Source organism: Cynara cardunculus (assembly GCF_001531365.2).
Source record: "Cynara cardunculus var. scolymus isolate 2C chromosome LG 1, CcrdV1, whole genome shotgun sequence".
NCBI classification, from domain to species: domain Eukaryota; kingdom Viridiplantae; phylum Streptophyta; class Magnoliopsida; order Asterales; family Asteraceae; genus Cynara; species Cynara cardunculus.
In genome coordinates this window covers 15,005,049-15,021,853 of record NC_037528.1, presented here as the reverse complement: position 1 = coordinate 15,021,853, position 16,805 = coordinate 15,005,049, and the positions used below count along the sequence as shown (strand labels likewise).

The following is a 16,805-nucleotide window of genomic DNA, read 5'->3' as shown; positions in this document are numbered from 1 at the left end:
AATAGAATTCGTGTGAATCAAGTAATCGTGAGAGTCAATGAGAGATCAATAATAAAGATGATTATCAAGATTTTCTAGACAAGTAGACAAATGAGGATCAATAAGAATATATGAAAGCAGAGATGATTCATTAAAATCTAATAAGAATAAATAATGAATTAAACATATAATATGCAAGCTCAACAAATGATTGTTTGAGTACTTAAATAGAATTTTATAGTGCGGTGGAATCCCAATGAAAGATATATAAGTCAAACAATTGATGAAAATATTAAATTTTTTTTTTTGTTCAACTAAAATAAGATGTTAAGATTAAAAGTTTATGGAACATAACATATATAAGAGACATTACTAAATACATTTAGTAGAAAAAAATTTATTGATAAAATCACAAAACTATGAAACACGTCATAAATTATAAGAATAATAGATTGTTTGTCAAACAATAGTAAAATATTTATGTAGAAACAAAAATAGATAACAATAATCAACAAAAACAATTAGAACAACATAACCAAATAACAATAGTCAATAGAAGCAGAAATTGATAAAAGTATCCAACAAAAATATATAGCAATAACAAGCACATGATCTTAATGTTGATTTGTTAATGCATGAAAACAATCAAGCATATAGGGATAACAATAACCAATATTATTGGACCTTGTTGAAGATAAAAAAAAATTAGAGAGACAATAAACAATAGCATATAATGAATGACCAATTAATTTTTTTTCTTCTCCAATATAATTAGTTGATATATTTTTGGGTCCTTATTATGTACTAATTTTTTTTGCTTCTTATTATTTGTTACAACTTTTTGGGTTTCTTTATTTAATTAAATTCTTTTAGACTACTATTGTATTTTTAAAAAAAATTGGGCCCCTGATATTATTGGGCCCTGGGCGTGTGCCCGTATCGCCCTCTCCCAGGGACGGCCCTCCCTTCCTTCCGGCCACCCTCTTTTATTCTTTGGCGACAGAGGTTGAACCTGCAACTCCAGTTCTCTCTCTATCTCAATCTCTCTCGTCTGCTTCCTTGCACCATCACCTTATTTCTCAAACGTTCATCACCTTCTTTTGTTCAACACAAATATTAACAATCTCCGTCTTAAGACCCACTATGAAATCGAAAATGTAAAAACACACACTTCTCCTATATTGAAGGAAAGATTGGCATTTTCTTAGGGTTTTTTTACTTCAATATTTATGTTTTATTTTATATTGAAGGGTGTATATGTTTGGTTAAAAGAAAATGAAATAATTCGCCAACAATATTTAATTGTTTTATTTTCATATTTGTAATTGTTACGATTTATTTTTATAAACCACGCAACTTGGTTAAGAGGACTATCACGATGTTGGCAGTTACATGAAATCGTCAACAAGTTGTCTCAGACTTGCAAATGATGAACCCCCTTCTTCCACTGCCATTCGACTCTTTGTTTTCATTTCTGCCACCTTTGCACGAACCTCACTTCTGCTATCCATCACCTCCCTTATTCCCTTCTCAATCTCTTCAGCTGACACCAATCTCTGATTCTTGTTAAATTGGTTATAATCCAACGAGATCTCCACTGCCAACCCCACTTCTTTCACCAATTGATGTGCATTCAACGATTGCTCGTTGTATATTGGCCATGTGGCAATTGGAACACCGTACCAGAGACTTTCCAATATGGAGTTCCACCCACAGTGGGACACGAACCCGCCTACTGCCACATGAGCCAGCACCGCGGTCTGCGGGAGCCACCCAACCACTTTACCCTTTCCGGATGTACGGTCCAGGAACCCATCCGGTAGGACTTCATTGTAGTCTGTGTGCTCCCCTGGGAACCCTTTTTGGTTCTCAGACGGAGGTCGGCGCAAGGACCATATGAACCTGTATCCGCTCCTTTCTATAGCAGTTGCTATTTCTTTCACTTGGTCCTGCAGCTCGAACCACCCCCTGGATCCAAAGCATAGAAGCAAAACCGATGAGTTTGGTTGACCATCCAACCACTGCAGTAGCTCATTGTTTGGAATAGGTTTTTCGGGTTTTAGCATCGGACCCACCGTGTAGACAGGAGGTGTTTTATCGTCGTAGGAATGGAGGGCATGAGGCTCTAACTCTAGAAACGTGTTTATGATTATGCCCTTGGCTTCTCTATATTTCCGGGCGTAACGACCAAACCTTTTTGACCAAGAATCCTTGTCCAGAAACACATAGGGCAAGACAGTAGGAGGAACTGGTTTAGCATAGCTCGGGATGATTAACGGAGTCTCAGCGTTTGCCAATTCAGATATCTCCTGACCTTGTTCATCTTCGAGTGTCTGAAAATAAAACATAATCCCAAGAACAGCTGCACTCGGAGGGAAGAATATGTAGGAAGGGACTCCAAATTCTTTGCCAACATCGATCATTGAGGTACAAAACATGTCAACGACCAATGCAGAGAGTCGATCGGACCTACTGAAGCACGAAGCAATAAGTTCCCTAACGATGGGCTTATGACGCTCGATGACAGCATCAGCCAGGACACCGGCATTTGGGTATTCTGGAAAAGAGTCAAGATCCATTGAAGGAAATTGGATGAATTTGATCTGATTGTGATCATTATCAGGTTCAGAAGAAGAAGCAATAAGGGAGTGTGTGTAATTGGTGCCAATGGGATCATTAGGGAGGTGCATGACAAGTACGTTAATGGTGAGATGATGGAACCGAGTGGCCATGAGGTTGGCCAGCTGAACAAGCTGACCAACATGTCCCATAAGTGGAGATGGGATGAAAAATAGCTCTACTACTCTCTCCTTATGGTTAGCCATGGTTATATTAATATATGATATGATAATATATGGGCTTATTTATAGATATAATGGCAATGGTCTTTCTCCTTGGTCTTGTTGTAGCTATCTGTAAACATGTGATCATGTTCCATACGTTTCGAGATGTTTATATTTTCTAAAATAATTTAGAATTAATTTAAAAGTTTGAGTTGTTCAATCAAAGTGTGATTAGTTACAAGTCGTCGTTTTGTGCCACTATCTTTAGCGTCTATCTCTAGGGGATGCCACTTGTTTCTAGGAAACTTTCTTTTATATATTTTCATATACATATTGCACCGATAATAAATCTAGAATTAAATAACCACTTTTAAATTTGAAAGAAATTATCAAGATGGGTTCTCTGGTAATCGTAAATCAAACCCCAAACACAAGTGAACTTTGAGTCTCAAAAATCAATATTTAACGTGTTAATAGATAACCCTAAAAGGTGGTAAGAGATAACGAGGTGGACGCATGAATTAAAAGAAAATGTGTGGTCACTACTCACCCCAAGTACAACTGCTCTTTTTCTCTTCTCTCTCTCTCTCCCTCTACAGCAATTAATATTATCTTTTTTTAGCTTGGCTCCAAAGATCAAAATTGTCAGGAGATCACATATTCAAATTCAAGAAGAAATAAAAATTCTCTTGTGGCCATGAAGGTTCAAATGCGATGACTCCGGGCTACCTGCAAATCAAGTGGTTACCCTGGGATTAATCGGCTCACAAAACGGGTTGGAAATCCAGGTTAATAAAAAAAAATTAACATTATCTTTTATTTATAGTCCGAATAATAATTGACAAATCTAGGTGATCCTGAAATAATAATTGAATTAGAAAAAATAGTTTTAATTAACTTCATATTTTTTTTATTAATGATATTTTAATGTTAATCAATTACAATCTAATTTTCGTAATTTAATGGTAATTTACAAATCATTGGGACTGCGTGAGAGAAGATAAATAAATCATTTAAGAGATAATTGTGAAGAAAAAATGTAAAATTAATTAAATATGATTTGCAAAAAAAAACATTGAAGAAAAAGATAAAAAAATGAAAAATGATAATCCGATCAAATAATATTAAACTTAATTATTTATTGTTGTTATAAATGTCATGAATTAAAAATAAAAGAGAGATATAAAAGAGTTTTATCGTAAATTTAAGAGGAAGAAAGCGGGGGTTAATTGAGAGATAATCAGTTAGGGGTCAATTACCAAACACTTATATGATAAATGTATATTGGTAAAATTCAACATTATCAACTACATAATGGACAAGATTTTAGTTCATAAAAAAGAATATGCAATAATTTGTCCTGAAAGCGCTTACCATGATAAAAGTCGTCGTCCTCACTTGTTATGTAAGATTGTTGATCCTTGTCTTGCTCTTACTGAATAAGATTATTAGACATTACCATATTTATTCGATAAACTAATATAACTTAGTAAGTGTTTATCTAATAAATATTTAGTAAATAATCCATAAATTAATTACTGTGAATTAATGAGGTGTCATATTTTAGTAGTATAGACTTTTTTCCACCGAAGTGGTACCCACCCGTACCATCTAAGTATTAAATGAAGGTTAAAGCATCACTATTCAGCTTTTTGGTGAGACATAACTATCCTTCTTTAGGGTGCGTTTGGTATGTAAACGACATGAGACGGGACGCAACAAAAAAAAAATAGTTTCATGTTTGGCATGCCATAGACAGAAAATGCATAGGACAAGATGAGACTATTTTTAAATTTCATGGGATAAAACTTGATAATTTTTGTTTCACCAAAAAAGGTGGAACAACATGGGACTAAATATAAAATGACTATGTTACCCTTTTATTTTGGACTTTTCTTCTTGTATTTCCTGAAGTTTTTTTGGTTGAATAATCAGTTATTCTTGTTAGTCAATGACGCTGCCAAAATGCCAATTCAATCTTCTTGAAATTGTAAAGGATTTTAACTTTGTGACTTAAATTGCTTAATTCTGATTTAACTTCTCAATAATTTCTTATTTAACTTTTGATTAAAAAAAAAATTCGGCATGTTGAAGCATGTTTGTACTTTTAGCTTTTGTTCGTTATTTGGATGATTATTATGGGTAGCCCAATGTAACAATTATTTAAAATAACATTGAACAACATTTAGGGATAATATGGTCATTTTAACAGTTTTGTCATGTTATGTCCTAGTCGTACCAAACATACGACAGACAATTAGTCTTGTCCCATCCCGTTCTGTCCCGTCTAGTCTGCGTACCAAACGCTACCTTATTGGTAAAGTGTACTATCTTCTATTATCTAAGTCAAAAGTTAATTAATAAATATTTTTTTATTAATTGTTTTTCAAAAATTTATGTTTTATAATTTTATTTTTCTAAAGTTATGTTTTAAAATAAATGTTGCAAACTAACTATTTCTATATTAATTCAAATAACTATAAAATTATTTTTAATTTTTATAACTGTATTGTTAACGTTTTAATTAATTAATAATGAACTATGTCTCATTTGTTCATTGTTCGCCAAAATATCATACTCCACAAATGTTGACTCGTTTGGACAACTATGCCTATATGGTTCCTGAATTGGTGGGTCGATATTGAAAATCCTTTTTCCAACTAGTCATCAACAAGTTCGAAATCGTAAAGAGAAAATGTTGAAATTGTTACTTGTGAATTAAAATACAAATTTCACTTCCTTTTTTATGGATTATTTTCTGAATTTTTAAAGTTGCAAAAGAATTAATGATATATTCTATGAAAATATAGATACAATAAAAATTAAGAATTTGCATATGAATTTTTAAAGTTTTTTTTTCTATTTTTATAAGGACAAACTATACGACTATATACATATGGTTAAAATTTGTAAAATTATAAAATAAATTACTATAAATTAATAATTATTATTATCCATTAATTAAAAAAATAAGAGAGAAAGGGAGGGGAGGGGAGGGGAGGGGGGGGGCATATAATTTAATGTTGTTAGTAGGAATTTATTTTGATTTTTTTTAATAAGTGGAGGCACAAATAACAATTTTTTTTTTTTACGGAGGAACTGAATTTTATATGCAAGGGAAAGTGGTATGCAATGAAAATGCAAACACGGTTTATGGAGGGATTTTTACAATTATTTACTCCATCTGAATAGTTTGGGATCGAATCCTTGTCAACCCATTGTCATATATAAATTAGAGTAAATTACATTTTTAGTCCCTATGGTTTATTAGAAACTGTGATTTTCATTCTTGTGGTTTAAAAATTACAGTTTTCATCCTTTTAGTTAGTAATTTATTGCTATTTTTGTCCCTAAACTAATTCTTACCTTTTTAAGTATAAGAGACCAAAATGGTAAAAAAAAAAAAAAAAATTTAAACCACAAAGACTGAAACAATAACAAATTATAAATCATAAGAACGAAAATAACAATGATATACAAATTATAGGAACGAAAACCAATTATCTATACCACAAGGACTAAAATCGTAATTTTTAACAATTTATAAACCATAAGACAAAACACATAATTTACTCTAAATTATATTATACGTGATAGAAATCCTTGTTTATTCTCACCGACCCATATAAATGTTAATAGGATAAAAATGAAAAAGTTAATAATACTAAAGAAATTAAATAAATAACTATAAATGTATAAAATATAAGTATTAAAAACAATTTCATAATATTTTATATATAATATTATAATTAAATCCAAAAATATTTAATATCTAAGTCATTTTAAATGTATTGACAAGAAGATTATATTGTTGTAATTTGTTACAAAATAAACATATTCTTTAACGTATTTTAGTTAATATATTCTAATATGATAATCAAGAAATGTGTAAAAAAAAAAAAGATGTAAAATAAATTTAAAAACTAATTATAAGAGAAGAAAATATAATTTAAAACTTAAACTTGATTAATGTTGACTTCATGAATTGGTGTGTTAGGCAGCCTATATGGTAGGATGGGGTAGTACTATAGGGTATGTTTAACAACCCCTAATTTAAAGATAAAAGTTAAATACAAATTTGGTCCATGTGGTTTACATAAATTAACAATTAAGGTCCTTGAAAAGAATTATTAACGAGAGACGTACCTATAGTTTTATTTTTATAGTAAATATGGTCCTTTCTCTAACTTCTTTAGTTAAGTTTCTACTAGTGAGGGGGTATTTTTATCATTAATTTTCAATCACATACATGATTCTTCAAACTACTTTTCGTTTTGTAACATATTTGATCCCTCAAACTAATTTACATTATTATAACATATTTGATCTCTCAAATTATTTTTTATTTTTATAACAGATTTGATCCCTTCCTCAATTTACAACTTTAGGATTTACCCCCTTCATTTTATCAATAAAATTTGACGGCACAAATACATATTTTCTAAATATAATTAACAAAATAATTAAATAAAATTTGAAATTTAGATTTTGCCATGAAATATTTTTTCTTTTTAAAAAAATTACTTCCATGAAATTCTTTGATTCATATAAAATATAATTTTTAATTATAATTATAAGTAATAAATATATAAAAATATTATAATTTAACACTAATTGGTTAAATACTATTAGTTTTTTAATTATAACCATTTTTTATGTATATAATAGTTTTAGTTATATTTTTATATGTTATGTGACTATAGTAAAAAAATTTATATCAATTATTTTATTATATTACTTAAACGTATACTTTTATGTCTTATTATTTAGTATATTATTGGCTATTTAGTTTTATAGTTTTTTTAAATTTTCAACTAATATTTTTATCAAAATTATGTTTTATTTTAGATAAAGGATTTCATTGAAATAATGTTTTTGAAAAGATCAAATATTTCATGGCGAAATCTAAGCTTTAAAATTTATTTAATTATATTTGTAGAAAAAATATATTTGTGCCGTTAAATTTTATTAATTAAATGGAGGGACCAAATCCCAAAAATAAAAGTTAAGAAAGAGACCAAATATGTTATAAAAATAAGTAGTTCGAAATACCAAATTTTTTATAATAATGTAAATTAGTTTGAGAGACCAAATATGTTACAAAATAAAAAGTAGTTTAAGGGACCAAATATGTTTTTGAAAATTAAAAGTTGAGAAAAGAGAATGGTGAATAGACAAAGTTGCCTCTCACTAACGAGAATTTAACTAAAGGGGTTAGATGAAGGACTATATTTGTTATAGAAATAAAAGTATAGGAACGTCTTTCTTTAATAATTCTTTTTAGGTATGTTACTCGTTGATTTATGTAAACCTCGACCAAATGTGTATTTAACTATAAAGATAATGAAATTCTATTTTTTTTATGATTTCTCTAAATAAAATATTAATTATATTTAAGATAATTTAATTTAAATAAAATTGAGTAATCTAACTTTTATTTAAAAAAGATGTAGTTAAATTTTTATTTTTTTTAAAAAAGACAAATTGCATAAAAATGTAAATTACTTTATTTCATTTCTATTTTAGATAATATACTTTCACCACTTTCATTTGGTACCTATGATGAAATTTTAAAACATTTTAGTACCCGGATAATCGGTTTAACCATTAACCGGTTATCATGCTGATGTGATCGGTGACGAACATACGACTCAATATTATTCGATAAGGTGGCTATTGATATGGATCTTATTATATAAAATAATTATAAAATGTATTTTTATTTAAATTTCTATTAAACAATTAAAATTTTGTTTCAGAAAACAAAGTAATCATTTCCAAGCAACCATCTTTTCCACTTCTAGGTACCATGTCCATCTCCGGTGCAACAACCATTTCTTTCCAGGTACATCTCCGGTAATCGTCTCCGTCTTTCGTCTACGGTAACCATCTCCGACCTTCATCTCAATGGTGTCTCATGGATGAGAAGAGATTGGGTTAGAACTATGAGCAACCCAAGTGTGACAAGACACTAAGACCACAACATACCCCGCCGGCCACTGTCTCCGGCTATCATCTCCACCTCCGACCGTCATCCCTTACTGATGGGTTTGTATGACAGGGTCACTCGATGTTATCAGATCAGCAAAACGATGGATGCAAGAGTTATGAACTTCAGAAGCTCACGATGATGGGGGTGGAGTTAGAGGCGGAAGATGGTCTAGAAATGGTGACAGGAGAGGATGATCGTAGACAATGGGCTGAGATAGAGGCTGATGTACTGTTGGAAGCTCTCAATGGTGGAGGTGGAGTTAGAGGTTGGAGACGATGGTCGGAGACGTACTGTGGCCGAGAATGGTGGTCGGAGAGATTGTCGGGGATAGTGACCGGAAAGGCATGGTCATATCCTTCATGGTGTTTGTGTGTATCAGCGTGTATATATAGTTATAAAATAGTTTTAAAATTATTTAATAGAAATTAAAGAGAAATAAAATAAAATATAAATTTTATTTTTAGTTTATATAATAAGATCCATATCAAAATCCATATCACCAAATAACATTGAGGTATATGCTACTCCAACAATGTCATCATGGTAATTGGTTAAGAGTCAAACTAAGTATTTAAATGATAAAAAAATTATTTTAGATAGCAAAATGAAAGTTTTGAAAGTATGTTACCCAAAATATGAATGAATACAAAGTAGGTTACATTTTTATACAATTTGTCTTTTTCAAAAAGTTAATTAATTTTTTGTTAGTGATTTAATTATACAAAAGTTACAGAATATATTCATGGTTAACAATGTCTTCTACTTAAATAGTTTCGTCTTATTTATCTCTTTGATTAGGGTGACACTTGATAAAAAAAAATTTCTTTCAAATGGTTCAATAAAGATCATTTAAATTAACAATTATACATCAACCAATAAATCTTAACCCTAAATTAACAATTAAACATTAATTAACAAACTCTACCCCTAATAACTCATGATTAACAATTACTAATAAAAATAAATTATATACAAATTAACAATGAAATTGGACTAAATTTTTTTGAAATTTTATTTGATTAAATTTGTAGACTTGTTATTTGAACCCTCCTCTTTAAAATCCATTAAGTAACCTTAAATATTCATAAAAATTCATAAACCAATCATTTATGTCAATATCGAATATGAGAGAGCATAGACACCCAAGTTTCACCATGACACAAAATACAATACTTGTGCACCAAAAAGTTGATAATGGAAGAAAATGGTATAACATAGACATGAATATATGTATCACTTATCGTATAATATATGCATAGTTTATGAATTTTAATAAAATATACACATTAGTTTATGTATAGACCTGGAGAAAAAAATTGGGAATATATATATATATATATATATATATATATATTAAATCGGGATTTGATAGTTTTGATGTACCAAAACGAGCAAGACAACTTCTCGTGTCAAATCACCAACTTGCAACACATATGAGCTTGTGCTTATTAGCAGCAAATTTGAGTATCGCAGATTACATCCTGGTACGCCAAGAGTAAAAGGGCAAGGATTTCGGTGATTTTATTTGTACCTCACTTGTTAAGCTTGTATTGTTAAAGTTTAGTATTATGATAATATCAGTTTCTTTAGCATTCATATATTTCACTTGTGATATATATATAGAGAGAGAGACCTAATCAAATGAGAACTAATTAGTTTATTCAAGCTTATTAGTTGTGGGATAAACATAAACCCACATGTAGAGAGATGAGAATCAAATAGAAACAGCATATGGGTTTGACATGCTTCCGAAGATCCTCATAATGAGAAATGGGTGCAAATGGTTTCTCGACAGCGTGCTAAAAAAGAGTAAATCCCATGAGCAAGTAACTAAGAAGTTGTTCCTTTGATTTCTATTAAGTCATGTATGTATAAAGTTGTCTATGTGAATTAATTTGTTTATATAGATTGAAAAGATTTTTTTTTCATGGATGGATGAAAAGAACGAGTTTTTAATTAGGAGGAACGATTTTGGAAGAAAAAAAAACTTGACTTTTTACATAAAGTTCCCCTTAAAAGCTTACTGAATAAGTAATTTTTCTATATCATTAAACCACTTCCCAAAGTCCAAAATAAGTCATGTATAGCTAACCGAATAAGCTGACTCTCATTAAACTGCTAACAAACAGTACCTAAATCTAGCATTCACAAAAGTAATAATCACAATGGTGTTGATGAAGATCTTGATAAGAGAATAAGGAACATGGAAATTCAAAACACGAAGGATCAATCGTTCTATTGACTTTAACAAAAACAAATAAGAAATCAATGATGAAGTCAAAATTAAAGAGAATGTCATGGAAGTTCCTCATAAAGTTATAATATTACGGGGTGCGATAAGTTGGAGGGATTTATATAAAATATTGGTTCAGTGAATAAGAAAAAGAAAGCAAAATTAGGTCTATAATGGTTAACTTAATTGTCTTACGAAAAAGACAAGTTAGAGGGATCTATAATTTGGAGGCCATAAGTTTTTGTTTGGGGGATTTTTAATGGATGGAATAAGCATGTATAAGAAAAAACTTGACTTTATACATTAAGCTTACGATTAAGCCACTAGCAAACTATCATGTGTAGCTGGTTGAATAAGTCGTGAGTCCGATTAAAGTCATTAAGCTGCTAACAAACATGTGTAAGGTAGGAGTGTGAGAAAAGTTTTGAAGTTGTTGACCAACATAATGCAGAACTTGATACGAAATATTTGGAGCCTACTAATAGAATTATTGTTATGGAGATCATTAGAGATAGAAAGGTGGAAATTTTGTATTATGGCCAAAAGAGATGTATAGAGACAATTCTTTTCAGTTCAACTAGAATGGGTGAAACCTACTGATACTCCATTTGCAGCACACTTTAAAACAGACATCCATTTTAAGTCTTTCGGCTCAAGTCGACATTGCTTATATGGTATGAGTGCGTATTCTAACCCGCGGGATCTCTAATGTATGTCATGATACTAATACACGGGATATGGGTTTACACAGAGGATGTGCCATCAATCAGAAGGAACTTCCACAATCAAGGGTTGTGTTATTCACAACCAAAGTTGAGTACATGGCTGTAACCAATGACTTGAAAGAAGCAAATTGGTTACGGAGACTATTTCCCTTTCCGGATTTTCAACCGTGTTACTCAAATAATTTCCATATAGTAAATGTTACGTTTTATTTATAAACGATGCAATTTGGTTAAGAGGGCTATCTGGATGTCCTGCATATTTTTGTCTTCAAAAGCTGGTTACATGAAATCGTCAACAAGTTGTCTCAAACTTGCAAATGATGAACCCCCTTCTTCCACTGCCATTCGACTCTTCGTTTTCATTTCTGCCACCTTTGCACGAACCTTACTTCTGCCATCCATCACCTCCCTTATTCCCTTCTCGATATCTCCAGCTGACACCAAACTCTGATTCTTGTTATATTGGTTATAATCCAACGAGATCTCCACTAACCCAGTTCTTTAACAAATTGATGTGCATTCAACTGTTGCTCATTGTATATTGGCCATGTGGCAAACTGGCAATTGGAACTCCGTTCCAGAGACTCTCCAGTATGTTCCACCCACAATGGGAAATGAATCCCCCAACTGCAACGAGCCACCAACGCGGTCTGCGAGGGGCAAGGTGGTAACGCTGGAGGAACCCATCCGGTAGGATTTCATTGTAGTCTGTGTACTCCCCTGGGAACCCTTTTTGGTCTTCAGATGRAGGTCGGCGCAGGGACCATATGAACCTGTATCCAATTGCTATTTCTTTCACTTGATCCAGCTCAAACCACCCCCTGGATCCAAAGCATAGGAGCAAGACCGATGACTTTGGTTGACCATACAACCACTGCAGTAGCTCATTGTTTGGAGTTGGTTTTTCAGGTTTTAGCATTGGGCCCACCGTGTAAACAGGAGGTATTTCATCGTCATAGGAAAGAAGCGCATGAGGCTCTAACTCTAGAAACGTGTTTATGATTATACCCTTGACTTCTATATATTTCCGGGTGTAACGACCAAACCTTTTGGACCAAGAATTCTTGTCCAGAAACACATAGGGAAAGACAGCAGGAGGAACTGGTTTAGCATAGCTCGGGATGATTAATGGAGTCCCTGAGTTTGACAATTCAGATGTCTCCTGGCCTTGTTCATCTTGGAGGGTCAGAAAATAAAACATAATGCCAAGAACAGCTGCATTAGGGAAAATAATGTAGGAAGGGACACCAAATTCCTTGCCAACATCAATCATTGATGTACAAAACATGTCAATAACCAATGCAGAGAGTCTATTGAACCACGAAGCTATAAGTTCCCTCACGATGGGCTTATGACGCTCAATGACAACATCAGCCAGGATACCGGCATTTGAGCAATCTGGAAAAGAATCAAGATCCATAGGAGGGAATTGGATGAATTTGATTCGACTGTTGTCATCATTAGTTTCAGAAGAAGAAAAAAAGAAGTGTGTGTAATTGGTGCCATGGGATCATTAGGGAGGTGCATGACAAGTACGTTAATGGTGAGATGATGAAATCGAGTGGCCATGAGGTTGGCTAGCTGAACAAGCTGACCAACATGTCTCATAAGTGGAGATGGGATGAAAAATAGCTCTACTTTCTCCTTCTGCATAGCCAGTCATATGAATATATGATGATAATTTGAAGATTTGCATGTCTCATCTATGTCTATACTATTATTTGTATAAAAAATAACTTATAAATTTATGATAAATTAAATGTTTTGAGTTGTTCAAGTCGGGTTTTGTAATCAGCCATGTTGTTTTCAATCAAAGTGTTACAAGACAGGTAACTGTATTAGCTTTAGGAACTAGTCAAGTAGAAGTAATGGAAACGTGTGGTTTAGTTATCACCCCAAGTAGAACACTAGGTTTCTGTTAGCTCTGATTGAGACCTATCAATGTGGTACCCACCCGTACCACCTATGTATTAAATGAAGCTTAGGAAAGAGACGCTAGTAGTTGGCAACCACAACAGCCTAAAGTGTAATTTACTCGGATTTTATTTATACAAATTTACATATATAAACGTGTTATTAGTGAAAATATGTTATCAGTTGAAAGAAATTAAAGGCAAGTTTTATAAGAATAGATTCAAATTAGAAACGATTAAAATATAACTTTTATTGTGTGATTATAGTAAAGATCAATGGAAGAAAATGGTACAAAGTTTTTATTACATATACATGAATATACGAATCAATTCGTGTATAATGTATAAATAGTTCATCATGAATTTATATGAATATACACATTAGTTCATGTATAAACATGGGAAAAAAGTGGGGAAAAAAATTAGCTTGCGCCTCGGTTGCTTCTGATGTACCAAGAAAAGCAAGGCAGCTTCTTGAAGACGCTTACAACCTTGTGTTAAATCACGAACTTGTAGCACATATGAGGTCATGCTTACTAGCAGGCTAGCAGCCAATGTGAGTATCACAAATTACAACATCCTAGTACACCAAGTGTAAAAGGGCCAGATTTTGGTGATTTTATTTGTACCTCACTTGCTATGCTTGTAAATTGAAGTTTAGTACTATGATAATATCAGTTCTTCTGCTTCTGCATTTTACATTGGTTCTTGCATTCATATATTACACTTGTGATATATGTACTTTAAAGCTTATTAGTTGTGGGATAAACCCAGATGCAGAGGTATGAGAATCAAGTAGAAACAGCATATGGGTTTGACATGCTTCCAAAGATCCTTATGATGAGAAATGGGTGCAAATGGCTTCTCATGCAATGTGTGAAGAAAGGAGATAAATCCCTTGGGCAAATAACCAAGTCTAGCATCCACAAAAGAGATGATCACAATGATGTTGATGAAGATCAAGATAGGTGCAGAAGGAATATAAAAATTCAAAACCTTGCCAAGGATCAATCGTTCTAGTGAATTTAACAAACACAGAACAAGAAATCGATGATGAAGTCAAATTTGAAGAGAATGTCATGGAAGTTCCTCCGGGTTGAATAAACTTCTAATAGTATGAGGTGCGACAGGTCGGAGGGATTTATATAGAATATCTATCGATTGAATAAGAAAAAAGACAGCAAAATTAGGTCCCTAATTGTTATCTTCTTAGTTTCTGGTCTTTTAATTTAAGTAGTTGGCTATCTATCAAATACCACATATCTCCAAAGATTATATACAAATTTTTCATACAAATGTTACAGATATCCTGATTGCTTTCACGCCCTTACACAAATCGTACTACGCCTAAGTAATGAACCAAAAATAACAAGGCGTAAAAGAAAATTGACGATAAATTTACTTAAACCAATATCGTGATTCAAATGTAACCAAAAACAAACTTTGCCAAAATCCAATCTCAGAAATCAAAAGGTTGAATATGCAAATCCTCAATCAAATCTGAAATTAAGCTGTAACCAAAATTGAGCCCAAAAGCAGTACGATAATTGATAGAGAAATCGAGAACACTAACCATAAAAGACATAGAATGAGACTAAATCAATCAATGTTCTGCATGATGTCCTCGGCCGTGAACTTAGTCCCTTTATCCTTATCCGCCACAGCACGTCCCTTCGCCTTACGTTCAAGCAGCGACTTCCGGTCCTTATCGAGACGGAGCTTCGTGATCACACACTTGGACGGATTGATTCCGACATTGACAGTCGTTCCATTGACCTTCTCACGAGTGATGCGCTCGATGTGAATCACCCACTTACGACGGTACACCTGCACAACCTTTCCCTCACGACCTTTGTAGGTGCCTCGAACGATCTGGACCTCGTCATCCTTGCGGACAGGCATGGACCTGGCATTGTACTTGGAGCGAAGCTCGCCGGAGAGAGGTGCACTCATCAGGACGCGACGAACGCTCGACGGCGCGGAGAAGTGTGCCTTCCTGTTCTTCCGGCGGGAGCTACTAACATTAGGATTGTACTTCATCTCCGCTGCTCTGCGTGACTCCCTCTCTCTCTCTCTCTCTCTCTCTCTCTCTCTCCCGATCGATGAGTGAAACGACGGCAGTGAACCGAAAAACTGTTTAGGGTTTTTGCAGATTTATCATGGGGGGGCTGGAAAACACACACACAAATGGTATCCAAAAGAAATGGGCTGACTTGGATAAAGTCGTTTGGCCCATTTAATTTTCTTTTCTTTGATCTGGCCCAAGTTTTTTCAATAAGACAATGAGAGATTGTTCCTTTTCCTAATATCAATTTTGAATTGATGATAAATTTTTTTTGTTAAAAATAAAAACAATAAGGGGGTGTTTGGGATTGCTTATTTGAAACAACTTATGATTTTCTACAAAAAGCACTTATCAACTTATTATAAGTCAAAAAGGTTTAACTTCTTTAAAAACTTCTTATTGTCGGTTTGGCATCGGTATAAGTTGTTTATCCAACACTCAAAAGTGTTTATTACCGGTGTCACACTGGAATAAGTCAATAAGTTATTTTTATAAGTAATCTCAAACACCCCCTAAATTAAAAATGATAGGAGATTAAAGGGTTGTTTATCAAATGTTTATTGGGGTAAGTATTTATGAGGTGTTACTTATCTTATCTAATGAGTATTGTAAGGACCAAAAATTTTATCCGCTAAGTGACGAAGAATACTTTTACCCGGTTAAAACTTATCGAGTTAAAAACGCTTAACAACAATTCATTTTTATTACCGAGAATGTTACCCGATAAGGTAAGTAGGTGTATTGACTTTGTATATAAATGTTTGGTAAATGGCACATAAGAATCAAATAGGGCAAATTGCATGAAAAAGTAACGTACTTTAACTTGATTCCTATTTTGGGTAACGTACTTTCAAAACTTTCATTTTGGTACCTAAGATGTAAAGTTTTAAAYATTTAASTAMCCRGGTAACTGGTTGAAGTATTAACCGATTATCATGCTAATGTGGCTAGTGATGTGGTATCCAACTCAGTATTATTTGCTGACGTGGTCAGTGATGTGGATTTTTTTAAATCTAAAATTAGTCTTTTTTTAGTCTAAAATTAGTCTTCACCGGGTTACCCAGGTACTTAAATGTTTTAAAATTTTACATCTTAGGTATCAAAATAGAAGTTTT

General features: G+C 32.6%; 2 protein-coding genes and 1 pseudogene across 2 annotated transcripts; all 3 read right to left on the bottom strand.

The window, feature by feature from the left end:
* Positions 1-1,367: 1,367 nt before the first annotated feature.
* LOC112515652 (anthocyanidin 3-O-glucosyltransferase 2-like) lies at positions 1,368-2,804 on the bottom strand. The gene has a single exon (XM_025122592.1). It carries the CDS (start codon positions 2,802-2,804, stop codon positions 1,368-1,370), a length of 1,437 nt encoding a protein of 478 aa, XP_024978360.1.
* A 9,187-nt stretch (positions 2,805-11,991) lies between these two features.
* On the bottom strand, positions 11,992-13,365 carry LOC112515557 (annotated as a pseudogene).
* Positions 13,366-14,887: 1,522 nt separating this feature from the next.
* LOC112521647 (60S ribosomal protein L26-1) lies at positions 14,888-15,736 on the bottom strand. The gene has a single exon (XM_025130632.1). It carries the CDS (start codon positions 15,663-15,665, stop codon positions 15,225-15,227), a length of 441 nt encoding a protein of 146 aa, XP_024986400.1. The 5' UTR covers positions 15,666-15,736; the 3' UTR covers positions 14,888-15,224.
* Positions 15,737-16,805: the final 1,069 nt, after the last annotated feature.

Coding starts and splice junctions, on each gene's coding strand:
- LOC112521647 (XM_025130632.1), bottom strand. CDS start 15,665: ATGAAGTACAATCCTAATGTTAGTAGCTCCCGCCGGAAGAACAGGAAG.
- LOC112515652 (XM_025122592.1), bottom strand. CDS start 2,804: ATGGCTAACCATAAGGAGAGAGTAGTAGAGCTATTTTTCATCCCATCT.